Source organism: Cherax quadricarinatus, unplaced genomic scaffold (assembly GCF_038502225.1).
Source record: "Cherax quadricarinatus isolate ZL_2023a unplaced genomic scaffold, ASM3850222v1 Contig9, whole genome shotgun sequence".
Taxonomy (NCBI): Eukaryota; Metazoa; Arthropoda; class Malacostraca; order Decapoda; family Parastacidae; genus Cherax; species Cherax quadricarinatus.
Window position 1 is genome coordinate 333,021 of NW_027195035.1, and position 17,748 is coordinate 350,768.

The 17,748-nt window shown below is 43.7% G+C and overlaps 1 protein-coding gene across 1 annotated transcript in view; it reads left to right on the top strand.

Annotated features, from left to right (window-relative positions):
* LOC128701029 (protein kinase C-binding protein NELL2a) overlaps positions 1–17,748 on the top strand; it is a 112,354-nt gene that overhangs the window by 77,635 nt on the left and 16,971 nt on the right. The window contains exons 6-12 of the mRNA XM_070079735.1: positions 247–340; positions 6,032–6,346; positions 7,341–7,601; positions 12,535–12,771; positions 13,177–13,287; positions 14,139–14,395; positions 16,551–16,796. Coding sequence (XP_069935836.1) covers positions 247–340; positions 6,032–6,346; positions 7,341–7,601; positions 12,535–12,771; positions 13,177–13,287; positions 14,139–14,395; positions 16,551–16,796 — 1,521 coding nt within the window. The remainder of the gene's footprint in view (positions 1–246; positions 341–6,031; positions 6,347–7,340; positions 7,602–12,534; positions 12,772–13,176; positions 13,288–14,138; positions 14,396–16,550; positions 16,797–17,748) is intronic.

A 17,748-nucleotide genomic window follows, 5' to 3' on the forward strand; every position in this document is an offset into this window, starting at 1 on the left:
AGATAAAGCAACAATACCCCAGATAAAGCAACAATACCCCAGATAAAGCAACAATACCCCAGATAAAGCAACTTAATCTGTTCTAAAATGTATATCTATAATAATACTGATAATAATTATTATTAACATTATTATTACTCTTATTATTAACATTATTTCACCATTATTGCTTTTCTTATTATTTTAATTATTAATTTTTAATAATTATTAATATTATTATAATTATATTAATTATTATTATTACAGCACGGTGAAGTGACGTGTCGTCCAGTACCTTGTCCTGTCAGTACGTGTAAGAATCCTGTCTACACTCAGGGTGAATGCTGTCCAGTCTGTCTAAGTGAGTTATTCTGGTATTATTATAATTATTATTCTGGTATTATTATAATTATTATCATTATTATTATCATTATTATTCACTTATTATGATTATTATCATAACTAAGCGCTAATCTCACTAGTAAGTATTGAAAATTATTAGGATTAATTATTTTCTCTGTGCTAGTTCGGCAAAGGAAGGTCTAGCTTTATAGGTCAAACCTGGGAGTTGGGTGATAGCTCTAGGCCTCTTGTGTTGCAATTATATATATATATATATATATATATATATATATATATATATATATATATATATATATATATATATATATATATATATATATATATATATATATATATATATATATGATCAGACAGCCTAAAATTATCCCTCAGTAATTTTCGGTCCAGGAGGTGTGAATCGACCCCCTGAGTACAGACACGTTCCCGAATCCCCATTATCTTCCAGCCCCTGAGCTAGAGCCTTGGGTTCTTTAAGTTTAACAAATTTATGCACGCTAATGTTATCAAAATTAATTTCTCCATAAAATGTGGACCAAAGTGGTTTTTATTTATAATCAAAATTCCCCCTTAACCCCCCCCCGGCCTTATCCCTAGGCCTATTAAGTGGAATATTTAATTTTCTGTTCAATATTCTGGATTTTACAATAGGCTTAATAGAAAGATTTATTAATTACTTGTATTTCGGCATTTACGACCTCCAGTCAGTACACTTACGACCTCCAGCCAGTACACTTATTACCTCCAGTCAGTACATTTTCGACCTCCAGTCAGTACACTTACGACCTCCAGTCAGTACACTTATTACCTCCAGTCAGTACATTTTCGACCTCCAGTCAGTACACTTACGACCTCCAGCCAGTACACTTACGACCTCCAGTCAGTACACTTACGACCTCCAGTCAGTACACTTACGACCTCCAGTCAGTACACTTACGACCTCCAGTCAGTACACTTACGACCTCCAGCCAGTACACTTACGACCTCCAGTCAGTACACTTACGACCTCCAGTCAGTACACTTACGACCTCCAGCCAGTACACTTACGACCTCCAGTCAGTACACTTACGACCTCCAGTCAGTACACTTACGACCTCCAGTCAGTACACTTACGACCTCCAGCCAGTACACTTACGACCTCCAGTCAGTACACTTACGACCTCCAGTCAGTACACTTACGACCTCCAGTCAGTACACTTATTACCTCCAGTCAGTACATTTTCGACCTCCAGTCAGTACACTTACGACCTCCAGCCAGTACACTTACGACCTCCAGTCAGTACACTTACGACCTCCAGTCAGTACACTTACGACCTCCAGCCAGTACACTTACGACCTCCAGTCAGTACACTTACGACCTCCAGTCAGTACACTTACGACCTCCAGTCAGTACACTTACGACCTCCAGTCAGTACACTTACGACCTCCAGCCAGTACACTTACGACCTCCAGTCAGTACACTTACGACCTCCAGTCAATACACTTACGATCTGAGAGCCAAGATATTCACTGCAACACCCGTCAAACAGAAGTATAAACCTGGGAATTACTGCCAGTCTCGTTACCTCTAGTCACTGGCAAAGTCTCTGAAAAATCATCGCCAATACACTGAATTATTACATAGATTTGAATCACCTCTTCACTTAAAAGCAATTTGGCTTCAGGATCCACCGAGGAACTTAACAATATCATCTACGATGCCGTGAACAGCTTGAGGAAACAAGGAACTCTTGCCCTGATTGTAAATAGGGATGTACACAAAGCTTTTGACAGCCTGTGATATGATGACCTTGTATTCAAACCTGCTGACCTTCCTGACCACAACTAGACCTTAATCGGGCTTATATATAACTTCTTATCAGGAAGCATCATCCCCCCCTCCCCACCTTCAACGGCAAGTCGGCTGGGCCGTTCACATCAACAGCTGGAGTGCCACAAGGTTCGTACCTCAGTCCTACACTCTTCAACATATTCGTAAATGACCTCCCCCAACCTGAATTCACCGACACCGCCACCACCTAGTTTGCTGACAATGTTAGCCATGAAGTCTCATCCACCCCTATATCTGAAAAAAAATGAATGCGGAATTACGAGGAACAGCCAACTGGGAGAAGAAATGAAGAATCACGACCAGCCCCGACAAGGTCCTCATCAGTACCACCGTGTGTTTTGCCACACATATTGTAAAGAAGAGGTGGTATGTCCGTCAGAGGTACACCTGTCATCACCAAAAACCCGAATAAGATGCTGGGCTACGAGATGAACAGATTACTCCACTCCACATCCCATATCACCATAGAGGTCAACTAGCAAAAGTTCGCCTCAGTCAGCTATACAGATTCCAGCAGGCACTCCCCCCACCCCACATATCAAGAACCATGATAAAATATGAATCACGAAACCGTAATGACGTGATTGCAAACAAACCATGCCACGGGCGGGGATAGTAGCCATCTCACTAACAACAAAATCCAATATTTTACAGCTACAAAGAATCCAGAACAAGATTTCACTTTATCACAGCACCAGACGGAGAGAGAGAATCAGGATGGAAGATCTACTCATCCAACTGGAAATCGACCAAATAAATGTCACACTAGACACATGTGCAACTCTTGGGTATCTTTATTGAGGAAACGTTTCGCCACACAGTGGCTTCATCAGTCCATACACAGGAGAAACGTGAAGAACAGGAGGAGAATGAGGTAATCAATCCCTCAACCTTGAGTCGAGGTGGTCAGTCCATCAATCTTGAATAGAATACAGCATGTGTGCGGAGAAGCAGCTTATAAACCATAGGCAGGAGAGGTGCAGCAGCCGTAGGTGGTGTCACATTTGTCCAATGTGGAAGTAGGTCGTGTCCAAGCGAAACGTTTCCTCAATAAAGATACCCAAGAGTTGCACATGTGTCTAATTTATCAACGTGTCGGTTCTCTGAACCATTCATCTACAATGTCAGACTAGACAAACTAAAAGAGAGAGAATTATATAACATGCAAGAACTATATATACCAGACAGAGGGAACCTCCCCCGGCCAGCTAGCACCACTGACTACATCACCACACCTCCCCACTGGACCCACAGGATGTTCCCACAAGACGTCCAGTGCTTCATTCACAAGAACTTCCCGAGACCTTCCCGAGAACTTCCCGAAGATTCTGAGTTATCTTCTTAAAGATATAGCAGAATGAGTACACGACGACCATTCAATGTCCAAGACACACAAAATCACCCCATCCATGGAGACCTTTCAGCTAACCAGGTAAAATTTAAATTTAATCATATAGTATCTGCAAACCTAATATGGCAGGACACCACCTCAGAAACAGTTCAGCCGACCACCAACTCCAGTAAGGCAGTCGACTACCACCACCAACTCCAGTAAGGCAGTCGACTACCACCACCAACTCCAGTAAGGCAGTCGACTACCACCACCAGCTCCAGCAAGGCAGTCGACTACCACCACCAACTCCAGTAAGGCAGTCGACTACCACCACCAACTCCAGCAAGGCAGTCGACTACCACCACCAGCTCCAGCAAGGCAGTCGACTACCACCACCAACTCCAGTAAGGCAGTCGACTACCACCACCAACTCCAGTAAGGCAGTCGACTACCACCACCAACTCCAGTAAGGCAGTCGACTACCACCACCAACTCCAGTAAGGCAGTCGACTACCACCACCAACTCCAGTAAGGCAGTCGACTACCACCACCAGCTCCAGCAAGGCAGCCGACTACCACCACCAGCTCCAGCAAGGCAGTCGACTACCACCACCAGCTCCAGCAAGGCAGTCGACTACCACCACCAGCTCCAGCAAGGCAGTCGACTACCACCACCAGCTCCTGTAAGGCAGTCGACTACCACCACCAACTCCAGCAAGGCAGTCGACTACCACCACCAACTCCAGCAAGGCAGTCGACTACCACCACCAACTCCAGTAAGGCAGTCGACTACCACCACCAGCTCCAGCAAGGCAGTCGACTACCACCACCAACTCCAGTAAGGCAGTCGACTACCACCACCAACTCCAGCAAGGCAGTCGACTACCACCACCAGCTCCAGCAAGGCAGTCGACTACCACCACCAACTCCAGTAAGGCAGTCGACTACCACCACCAGCTCCAGCAAGGCAGTCGACTACCACCACCAACTCCAGTAAGGCAGTCGACTACCACCACCAACTCCAGCAAGGCAGTCGACTACCACCACCAGCTCCAGCAAGGCAGTCGACTACCACCACCAACTCCAGTAAGGCAGTCGACTACCACCACCAACTCCAGTAAGGCAGTCGACTACCACCACCAGCTCCAGCAAGGCAGTCGACTACCACCACCAGCTCCAGCAAGGCAGTCGACTACCACCACCAACTCCAGTAAGGCAGTCGACTACCACCACCAGCTCCAGCAAGGCAGTCGACTACCACCACCAGCTCCAGCAAGGCAGTCGACTACCACCACCAGCTCCAGCAAGGCAGTCGACTACCACCACCAGCTCCAGCAAGGCAGTCGACTACCACCACCAGCTCCAGCAAGGCAGCCGACTACCACCACCAGCTCCAGCAAGGCAGTCGACTACCACCACCAGCTCCAGCAAGGCAGCCGACTACCACCACCAGCTCCAGCAAGGCAGCCGACTACCACCACCAGCTCCAGCAGGAACGCTGTAATCAGCCATAGGAACCTACCTTCTACAGAAAAAAAACTGCAGTAGGAAAGTCTATACGAACTATCAATCCCCCACCACACATGTATGCAAGTCGCATACATGTGTGCCTCTGACAGGTAGTGTGGTGTACCCCATCCTAGGAGTATCATAACACATACCCACATTAGAGGCCAGTGAACAGGCGGGGCCAGGAGCTATGACTCGACCCCTGCAACCATAACCTTTATTAATATGTACCAAAGTGGTTAGGCCACTTACCCCTATTACCCCCTCTTTCCCTACCCCCACCTACCCATTTCCACACTCTATTCTTACCTGTCCTTCTTCTATCCCCAACTTACCAAACCTGTAGTTAAAATTACAATTACTACTAACGATCTGTAATAAACCGTAACTCTGTGGTGTGGTGGTCAAGGGGTCGACGTGTAGCCCTCAACCGTAGGGTCACGACCAGTCAGTTAGACTGTCATGTATCATTATTTCCAGCATTTTTGTAAGTGTTAGGTTATGTTACATTATGATAGGTTAAGGTAGGTTAGGTTAGGTTAGGTTAGATTAGGTTAGGTTAGGTTAGGTTAGGTTAGGTTAGGTTGGGTTACATTAGGTTAGGTTAGGTTAGGTTAGGTTAGGTTAGATTAGGTTAGGCTAGGCTAGGTTGGGTTACATTAGGTTAGGTTAGGTTAGGCTAGGCTAGGCTAGGTTAGGTTAGGTTAGGCTAGGCTAGGCTAGGTTGGGTTACATTAGGTTAGGTTAGGTTAGGTTAGGTTAGGTTAGGTTAGGCTAGGCTAGGCTAGGCTAGGTTGGGTTACATTAGGTTAGGTTGTGATATTGTACATAGGTTAGGTTAGATTGGTCAGAATACGGGACAAGTGTGTCCTAATGTTGACCTTAGGTGCATAATGACCCGCCGCTGGAGGCCCTCTGACCGAGGTCTTCCGCTGTGATTGTACAGCGGTGTTCTTCCGAGAGTGATGTATATTGTTCCAGAACAATGTTCACTAAAGGTCATGGTCTTATCATTGCAGAACAATGTTCACTGAAGGGCGTAGTCTACGACCACGGGGAGAGTGTCTCACCACGGCAGTGTGTCGATTGTGAGTGCCACGACGGTAAGATGCAGTGCCGGCGAGTCGACCCTGAAGAGACATGCCCGCCACTGCCTTGCCCCGACGACCAACAGTTCTCAGTGCCCGGCCAGTGCTGCAAGTTCTGCCCTGGCGTCGACTACTGTGCCCAGGGGCACGACTGCCACCCTAACGCCACCTGTATCAACCTTCAGACGACCTATGCCTGCCACTGCAATGCTGGGTTTACTGGAAGTAATGGCCGTTCGTGTACAGGTTAGTGTCACTGTTCGTTATAGGGGTTGTTGAAGCAATTCTTACAGTGAACGGTACATACTACCGTGTAGTGCTGAATGGTGCTGTACAGGCTACCGTGTAGTGCTGAATGGTGCTGTACAGGCTACCATGTAGTGCTGAATGGTGCTGTACAGGCTACCATGTAGTGCTGAATGGTGCTGTACAGGCTACCATGTAGTGCTGAATGGTGCTGTACAGGCTACCGTGTAGTGCTGAATGGTGCTGTACAGGCTACCATCAACTATTACTACTACTATTACTACTACTACTACTACTACTACTACTACCACCACCACCACTACTACTACTACTACTACTACTACTACTATTACTACTACTACTACTACTACTATTACTACTACTACTACTACTACTATTACTACTACTACTACTACTACTATTACTACTACTACTACTACTACTACTATTACTACTACTACTATTACTACTACTACTACTATTACTACTACTACTACTACTACTATTACTACTACTACTACTACTATTACTACTACTACTACTATTACTACTACTACTACTACTACTACTACTACCACCACCACCACTACTACTACTACTACTACTACTACTACTATTACTACTACTACTACTACTACTATTACTACTACTACTATTACTACTACTACTACTACTACTACTATTACTACTACTACTACTACTACTATTACTACTACTACTACTACTATTACTACTACTACTACTATTACTACTACTACTACTACTACTACTACTACTACTACCACCACCACCACTACTACTACTACTACTACCACTACTATTACTACTACTACTACTACTATTACTACCACTACTATTACTACTACTACTACTACTACTACCACTACTATTACTACTACTACTACTACTATTACTACTACTACTACTACTACCACTACTATTACTACTACTACTACTACTACTACTACTACTACTACTACTACTACTGTTCCAGACATAGACGAGTGCCAGGAGGTGGGTGCACATCACGGACACTACTGTCAAGCCCACACCCACTGTGTCAACACCGTAGGTTCGTACGTGTGTCAGTGCCACGACGGGTACGTCCGTGAAGACGAACTGACGTGCGTGGAACGTGACGAGTGTGCCCAGGATGCCAACCAGTGCCACCAGCATGCCTCGTGTACCAATACCCCCGGAGGGTATCGCTGTGAGTGCCTGCCCGGCTTTACAGGGGACGGCTTTAACTGTAAACGTAAGTAACTGTCAAGTATACAGTTCTCTTAGAAAGTTCCACTCTATACAGTAATACAACCTTCAAAATGATATTCCGGATAACTGGAATCTATACAGTTTCTGGCACTGCATTTAAATACACATTTCATACATGTTGTATACACGTTGTATACACATTCAATACATATACACACTGAATACACGGTGTATACATAATGAATACGCGTTGTATACGTATTAAATACACGTTGTATATGCAGTGAATACACGTTGTATACATAATGAATACATGTATACACAAAGAATACACGTTGTATACATAATGAATACATGTATACACAAAGAATACACGTTGTATACATGTATACTTACTGAATAATCAAAGAAAACTCAGATAAGTGTGCATAAATAAACGTGTACATGTATGTGTAGTGTGACGTAAGTGTAAGTAGAAGTAGTAAGACGTACCTGATATCTTGCATGTGTATGAGACAGAAAAAAGGACACCAGCAATCCTACCATCATGTTAGACAATTACAGGTTTTCGTTTTACACTCACTTGGCATATATATATATATATATATATATATATATATATATATATATATATATATATATATATATATATATATATATATATATATATATATATTTATATATATATGTCGTGCCGAATATGTAAAACCGGTCAATTAGCAAGAACTCATTTAAAATTAAGTCCTTTTTAAAATTTTCTCTTAAACGTTTAAAGATATATTTTTTTCATTAATGTTAATGTAAAAAAATTTTGTTTTTTTCCAAAAGAATCTTAGAAAACTTACCTAACCTTATTACAACAATAACAATTTATTTTAGCCTAACCCAACTAAATATATTTTAAATACGTTTACAATAATTTAGTCCTAAGCAAACACAATCAAATATATTTTTTTCGTAAGGTTCAGAATGATTTTGGCGAAATTATTGCATACACAAATTTTCACTTGTCCTATACGGCAAGATGAGCGTTGCTATTTAAGCCAAGATCGCAAGTTCTGCCTATTCGGCACGACATATATATATATATATATATATATATATATATATATATATATATATATATATATATATATATATATATATATATATATATAGTTTAAGACCTGAAAACCACAGTAGCTAGACACAGGGTGGTATGACAGGTGGCTAATGCATGTCCTAACACCCTGTCAGGCATGCAATACCTGTTGAAATCGAGTTAATTACCTGATATGGGCGTTTTGCCCACCAATGACAGGTTAGTTTAGGTAAGGTTTGTTAGAAAACAAGACAAGTGTTTCCTGGCACGGGTATAAGTCATATGATGACCAGGAGCTGGAGTTTTTGGTCATCTGAGGACTGTGACAGCCACAGTTAAAGGTTACATATTTATTTCTGTATGTATCCTGATCCTAATCACTGCAGTGCATTATGTGTAGGTTAGTGTAAGCCACTAGTGACTTAACCTGGGCTGGTGTAGCTTGAGTCATGAGACTGTTGTGTCGTCCAGACGATGATATACGATGACTTGACTGAAGATACGATGACTTGGTTGAAGATACGATGACTTGGTTGAAGATACGATGACTTGGTTAAAGATACGATGATTTGGTTGAAGATACGATGACTTGGTTGAAGATACGATTATTTGGTTGAAGATACGATGATTTGGTGAAAGATACATAAGAACATAAGAAAGAAGGAACACTGCAACAGGCCTACTGACCCATGCAGAGCAGGTCCATGTCCCCCCTTCCTGGATTAGCCCAGTGACCCACCCCACGGATTAGCCCAATGACCCACCCAGTCTGATCATCTCCACTCAAGGATGGAGCACTGCACCAGACCCAACAGCACAAGCTAGTCAGGTCCAACTCACACCCACCCACACCCACTCATGTATTTATCTAACCTATTTTTAAAACTACACAACGTTTTAGCCTGAATAACTGTACTCGGGAGTTTGTTCCACTCATCCACAACTCTATTACCAAACCAGTACTTTCCTATATCCTTCCTGAATCTGAATTTTTCCAACTTGAAACAATTGCTGCGAGTCCTGTCTTGGCTGGAAATTTTCAGCACGCTATTTACATCCCCTTTATTTATTCCTGTTTTCCATTTATACACCTCGATCATATCCCCCCTAATTCTACGCCTTTCGAGAGAGTGCAGATTCAGGACCTCAGTCTATCCTCATAGTGCAGATTCAGGGCCTCAGTCTATCCTCATAGTGCAGATTCAGGGCCTCAGTCTATCCTCACAGTGCAGATTCAGGGCCTCGGTCTATCCTCATAGTGCAGATTCAGGGCCTCAGTCTATCCTCATAGGGAAGATTTCTGATACATGGGATCATCTTTGTCATCCTCCTCTGTACGTTTTCCAGAGCATTTATATCCATTCTGTAATACGGTGACCAAAACTGAGCAGCATAGTCTAAATGAGGCCTAACCAAGGATATATAGAGTTGAAGAACAACCTGAGGACTTCTATTATTTATACTTCTAGATATGAACGATACAGTGACTTTACTGAAGATACAATGACGCCACCGAAGATACAATGACTGAAGATACGATGGATGGAACCCAGTGAACCACGAGAACATCCCCACTTGTGTATGTTGCTTCAGTCACGTTGAACGTTGGTCGTTGCACACACAAGATGTCTACACTTCTGTTCGTTGTTTTGGAACAGTGAGAACACTTGTACACACTAAGAACATAAGAAAGAACATAAGAACGAAGGAACACTGCAGAAGGCCTACTGGCCCATGCGAGGCAGGTCAAAGTCTCCTACCGGCTTAAGCCAATGCACCCAACCTAGTCAGGTCAGGTCACATTGAACTAGAACTAGCGTTCTAGTTCACTGCAGACATTACACTGTCCAGTACACAGTACACTCGTCAACTTGTGTCGATGTTATTCGACCTCGCCGTCACTTGTTCACTTGTTCAAGATCAATATTCCCATGCTTAACATTGTATCATAGCAGGAAGAACTGCTAGTGATGCCTCTCTTAGCAAAGTTACATTTGTAGATGAATGGTTCAGAGAACCGACATGTTGATAAATTAGACACATGTGCAACTCTTGGGTATCTTTATTGAGGAAACGTTTCGCCACACAGTGGCTTCATCAGTCCATACAAAGGAGAATCTTGAAGAACAGGAGGAGAATGAGGTAATCAGTCCCTCAACCTTGAGTCGATGTGGTCAGTCCATCAATCTTGAATAGAATACCGGTAGCATCAGTATTAGCAACGGTATTCTATACAAGATTGATGGACTGACCACATCGACTCAAGGTTGAGGGACTGATTACCTCATTCTCCTCCTGTTCTTCAAGATTCTCCTTTGTATGGACTGATGAAGCCACTGTGTGGCGAAACGTTTCCTCAATAAAGATACCCAAGAGTTGCACATGTGTCTAATTTAGCAAAGTTACGCTATTTGTGTTCCTCCCTCAGTTCTCCCATGTTGCTATAACAGCACAGGTGCGAGTTATTACAAAGGGCGCTTCTGGAAAGTCATTTCCGTGGATTTCTACGCTTGAACGCAGCGTGGACTTGCAACTCTTTCTCTGCAACTTTCCTCTGGGGCATTGCAACTTTGATCTGCGGCGTTCCCCACGCCTTAGGAGTGAGACTGCTGATGCTAGCGTCTAGTCAGTACTTGAAGATTGAGACACTTATGCAGCATATGGGAATCTTTATTCAGGAAACGTTTCGCCACACAGTGGCTTCATCAGTCCACTACAAAGAGGAAGGCGTAAGGAGAGGAGGAGTATGAGGTAATCAGTCCCTCAGCCTGGAGTCGATGTGTTCAGTCCATCAATCTTGTAGAATGTACAGCATAGGGCCTGAACACATCGACTCCAGGCTGAGGGACTGATTACCTCATACTCCTCCTCTCCTTACGCCTTCCTCTTTGTAGTGGACTGATGAAGCCACTGTGTGGCGAAACGTTTCCTGAATAAAGATTCCCATATGCTGCATAAGTGTCTCAATCTTCAACTTGTCGGTTTTTTAGCCTGGTGGCTAAAGCTCCCGCTTCACACACTGAGGGCCCGGATTCGATTCCCGGCGGGTGGAAACATTCGACACGTTTCCTTACACCTGTTGTCCTGTTCACCTAGCAGCAAAATAGGTACCTGGGTGTTAGTCGACTGGTGTGGGTCGCATCCTGGGGGACAAGATTAAGGACCCCAATGGAAATAAGTTAGACAGTCCTCGATGACGCACTGACTTTCTTGGCTTATCCTGGGTGGCTAACCCTCCGGGGTTAAAAATCCGAACGAAATCTTATCTTAATAGTCAGTACTTCTAGGATATCAGCCTTCAGCGTTATTTACGACCTAAGTCAAAGAACAGTCTTAGTTTATCTATCTACCTATATCATTAAGTTACAGGCTTATTATCTTACCTAGAAAGTCTCAGAATAGGAGTTTCCTGTGGCAAACACTTGACTGTGTTGATTTGCAAGTCCTAATTGACGAAAGTTGCAGATTGGGACACGTGTGCAACATTTGGGTATCTTTATTGAGGAAACGTTTCGCCACACAGTGGCTTCATCAGTCCAAGAAAGGTGGAGAAAGCGGAGGAGTTTGAGGTAATCAGTCCCTCAGCCTGGAACTGATGTGTTCAGTCCATTAATTTTCAAGAAAGTACAGCATATGCCCGGGTAAGTGATTTATTGTAGTCAGGTGAGTTGAAGCAGGAGGAGGGGGAGTCACAGTGGAAAATCCACTAGTGTACGTAGGTTCTGCCCAGAGGTTGAACAAGATGTTGCAGTGCAATGGTTGCCTTGTGACCACTTGTAGTATGGTATGCAACTCTCCCCCTTACTTCCCCTTGCACTGTGGGAAAGAGGGTTCACGACCCCTTTGCTTCCCCCTTTGTTGGAGGTAATCTCTGAATAGTTCGCGTGTATTTCAGCGGTGTGTAATAGCAGCTGTGAGAACGGCGGTGTATGCGTGGCACCTGGGCAGTGCCAGTGTCGTCGTGGCTTCAGTGGAGAGAGGTGCCAGCTAGACGTGGATGAGTGTGCCATGAACCTTCATCAGTGCCATGCTAACTCTCGCTGTGTTAACCTCCCTGGCTGGTATACCTGCCATTGTCTACCAGGATACACCTCACTCTCCACTGACAACAACCATGGTCTACTGTGTCAAGGTAAACTGTTGTACTGTCAACATGAATTACTCTCCTGTCATTCATATATACGTGTATATATATATATATATATATATATATATATATATATATATATATATATATATATATATATATATATATATATATATATATATATATGTATGTATGTATGTATGTATGTGTGTACATACTCAGTTAATTGTGGTTGCAGGGGTCGAGACTCAGCTCCTGGCCCCACCTCTTCACTGTGTTTGTTTGTTTAAATATTTGTTTTCAAGTTTATTAGTAAAGTTTATATATGAAAAAATGTTGATAGAAATTTTTTTCATAGTTTAAGGACATTGAATAATTATTTTTAATATTTTTTTAACTGTTTTCAATTATTATTATTATTATTATTATTATGTCATTTTTCCCTTGAAGATGTGGATGAGTGCAGTGCTGGCACTGCAACATGCCACGAGAGTGCCACATGTGTCAACACAGAGGGCTCCTTCCTTTGCAGCTGCGACAATGGCACTGTCTGCTCCCATGGTCAGTCACCCTTCCCACTCTAACCTGACTGGCAGAAGTAACTGTCAGCCTACTTCCACACTGCCTGTAAAGTAGGGATCACGCATTTCAGGACTGTAGTATCCATCGTGAATGTTACACATAATTAATGGGAGTCTGCAGTCTTATCATCTGGTATCCTACTGGAATATGGCATGTGATATTGCTTTTTCACAAATATATGCATTTGTGGTTAGGAAATTCAAGTTGTATCATGGAGGTATACTTGCAATCTGCTGTGAGCCTATTTCTAGATTGTCTATAATGAAGGGATCACATGTTTTAAAAGTGTAGTAACCATCGTAAATGTTAGACTTAATGGGGGGCCTGCAGTCTTATCATTTGGTATCCTGCAGGGAATATGGCATGTGACATTACATTCACTTTATTGTATAAATATAATCTGGTTGGAAAATTCAAGTTTTTCCCATAGATGTTTGATTGCTATCTACTTTGAGCCTATTTCCAGACTGCCTATGTAAGGATCACACATTTTGAGAGCACAGTCACTGTTGCAAATATTTGACTTAATGGGAACCTGCTGTCTTATCATCTGGTATCCTGCTGAGAATATGGCATATGATATTACACTTGTTTTGCATATGTCTGCTTGCAACTTGCTCTGAGCCTATTTCCAGACTGCTTAGAGCAAATTGCTCTACTGAGAGGAGCTTTAGGAGAGAGGTGAGATTAAATTAGGATCTTTATAGAGAGCTTAGTGTAAATTCCTCTACTGGGAAGAGCTTTATAAGATAGCCGAGTGTAAATTGCTGCACTGGGGAGTTTAGTGTAAATCTGGACTGTGGCTGAGGTACGGTTGTTCTCCCACACAGGGTGTGTTGTACACGGCTTAGAACGTGCGAATGGCGACGTGTGGAGCCCACCTGGTGTACAGTGTTCACAGTGTACTTGTACAGAGGGTACAGTCACCTGTCACCGCTCCCCCTGTGACTGTTCTGATGATAGTCTTGACACAGTGTGCTGCCCACAGTGTGATGTACGGGCCTCGTGTACACACCAGGTGTACACACACTTGGTGTACACCAGTGGTCAGCGATGGTTATATCAGTGCCAGACTTGTGAATGTCTTGTAAGTATATGTACATTCAAGTTCTGTACACACAGTATATGTACACACAATATATGTACACAGTATGTGTGTACACATATACACTCACAGTATATGTACACTGAAGTATTTGTACACAGTATTTGTACACACAGTATATGCTCACAATATATGTACACAGTATGTGTGTACACATTATATACACTCACAGTATATGTACACACAGTATGTATACAGTATATGTACACACAATATGCTCACATAATATATGTACACACAGAATATGTACACAGAGAGAGAGGTGGGTAGATTGCATTTTCTTAGACTGGAAGAAGGCTTTTGACACAGTTCCTCACAGGAGATTAGTGCAGAAGCTGGAGGACCAGACAGGGATAACATGGAAGGCACTACAATGGATCAGAGAATACCTGACGGGAAGACAACAATGAGTCATGGCACGTGGTGAGGTGCAGAGTGGGCACCTGTGACGAGTGGGGTTCCACAGGGGTCAGTCCTAGGACCAGTGCTGTTTCTGGTATATGTGAATGACATGACGAAAGGGAGAAATTCAAAGGTGTACCTGTTTGCAGACGATGTGAAGCTAATGCAAAGAATTCAGATGGATGAGGATCAGATAGGACTACAAAGGGATCTGGACAGGCTGCAAGCCTGGTCCAGCAGGTAGCTCCTGGAGTTTAAGTCCACCAAGTGCAAATTCATGAAGATTGGGGGAGGGCAAAAAAGACTACTGACAGAGTACAGTCTAGGTGGCCAAAGACTGCAAACCTCACTCAAGGAAAGGAATCTTGGGGTGAGTATAATACCGAGCATATCTGAGGAGCACATCAACCAAATAACTGCTGCAGCATATGGGCTTCTGGCAAACCTAAGAACAGTGTTTCGATACCTTAGTAAGGAATCTTTCAAAACTCTGTACACCGTGTACGTCAGGCCCATACTGGAGTATGCAGCACCTGTATGGAATTCACACCTGGTCAGATTTGTCAAGTTGAGAAAGTGCAAAGGTTTGCAACAAGACTAGTCCCAAAGCTAAGGGGTATGTTCTACGAGGAGAGGCTAAGGGAAATCAACCTGAGGACAGGAGGGATAGAGGGAACATGTTAACGACATATAAGATACTGAGAGGAAGTGACAAGGTGTACAGGGACAGAATGTTCCAGAGATGGGACACAAAAACATGGGTTCACAACTGGAAGTTGAAGACTCAGATGAGTCACAGGGATGTTAGGAAGTATTTCTTCAGCCACAGAGTAGTCAGGAAGTGGAACAATCGGGAGAGTGATGTAGTGGAGGCAGGATCCATACATAGCTTTTAGAAGAGGTATGATAAAGCTCATTGAGCAGGGAGAGAGTGGATCTAGTAGCAACCAGTGAAGAGGTGAGGCCAGGAGCTATGAATCGACCCCTGCAACCACAAGCAGGTGAGTACAGTATATGTACACACAGTATATGTACACACAATATATATACGATTATATACACCTGGAAAATCCTAGAGGGACTAGTACCGAACTTGCACACGAAAATCACTCACTACGAAAGCAAAAGACTTGGCAGACGATGCACCATCCCCTCAATGAAAAGCAGGGGTGTCACTAGCACGTTAAGAGACCATACAATAAGTGTCAGGGGCCCGAGACTGTTCAACTGCCTCCCAGCATACATAAGGGGGATTACCAACAGACCCCTGGCAGTCTTCAAGCTGGCACTGGACAAGCACCTAAAGTCGGTACCTGACCAGCCGGGCTGTGACTCGTACGTTGGTTTGCGTGCAGCCAGCAGCAACAGCCTGGTTGATCAGGCTCTGATCCACCAGGAGGCCTGGTCACAGACCGGGCCGCGGGGGCGTTGACCCCCGGAACTCTCTCCAGGTAAACTCCAGGTAAACACACAATATATGTACACACAGTATATGTACACACAGTATATGTACACACAGTATATGTACACACAGTATATGTACACACAGTATATGTACACACAGTATATGTACACACAGTATATGTACACACAGTATATGTACACACAGTATATGTACACACAGTATATGTACACATGGTACTTTCCACTTAGTGTCAGCATTATAATCCTTATAAAGAATAAACTTTGAATTTGAATTTGAATTTGAATCTAAAGTGTTTTGTCGGGTCAACAGAAAGGTGAAACTGACTGTTGGCCGTTAGAGTGTCCGCCAGTCCACTGTTCGAGTCCCCAGCGTGTGCCCGGAGACTGCTGTGCCCGGTGCCCAGATGACCCCTGTAAAGCTCTGGATGCCAACACCAGTTTGGGCTCCACTGGGAATTCTTCGAGCCCTCAGGGATGCCATTATATGGGAGCCATGTATCCTGCAGGGGCCCAGTGGGCGGCCCTCAACGACGACTGTGTCACCTGCAGGTGCCAGGTGAGTGTCAGGATGGCCCACCATGACACCAGGTGTCAGGTGAGTGTCAGGGTGACTCACCAAGACACCAGGTGTCAGCTGAGTGTCAGGGTGGCCCACCACGACACCAGGTATCAGCTGAGTGTCAGGGTGACTCACCAAGACACCAGGTGTCAGCTGAGTGTCAGGGTGACTCACCACGACACCAGGTGTCAGCTGAGTGTCAGGGTGGCCCACCAGGACACCAGGTATCAGCTGAGTGTCAGGGTGGCCCACCAGGACACCAGGTATCAGCTGAGTGTCAGGGTGGCCCACCAGGGCACCAGGTGTCAGGCTGTGTCGACGTCTGCACTGTAACAATTTAGGTACTGTCAGTTTGCCTAACAGCACAGACAGTCCTTAATTATCTGCTACTGTAATTCAGTATATCAGACAAGATTATTAACTGCATCAAGAGTCCTGTGAAATTATCAACTACTCTAAGCAATCAGTTATCCAGGAGGTCTATACTTTCAAACTAATTTGGTTTTACCCACAAACTTGTAACACCACTGTTTTTGTAGCCATTGTGGGATTTTCTCGAGTTTTTTTGCATGTGGAAGACTGGGCAGGGAGTCACACTGTGGTCCTGAGAGTTGGTCAGTGCAGTGCTGTACCAGTGAGTCATGAGGGTTATAATAGGAAGGGTCCCCAGATGGCACTTTCCTGTAATGGGTTTGTACCAGTGGTACTGACTGGGGCACCAGCACCTCTTCCAACAGATTAACCCAGCTTATAGGCACCAGGACTAACATTACAAACACATTTACCCTACTTCCAACAGATGAACCCTGGTTACTAAAAGTTACTAAAAATTAACCTCGTTTCTAAGAGGTTAATACAGGTTATACATTCCATGACTGATATTATTAACACATCAACTTCACTTCCAAAAGGTTAACCAAGGTTATACATACCATGACTGATATTATTA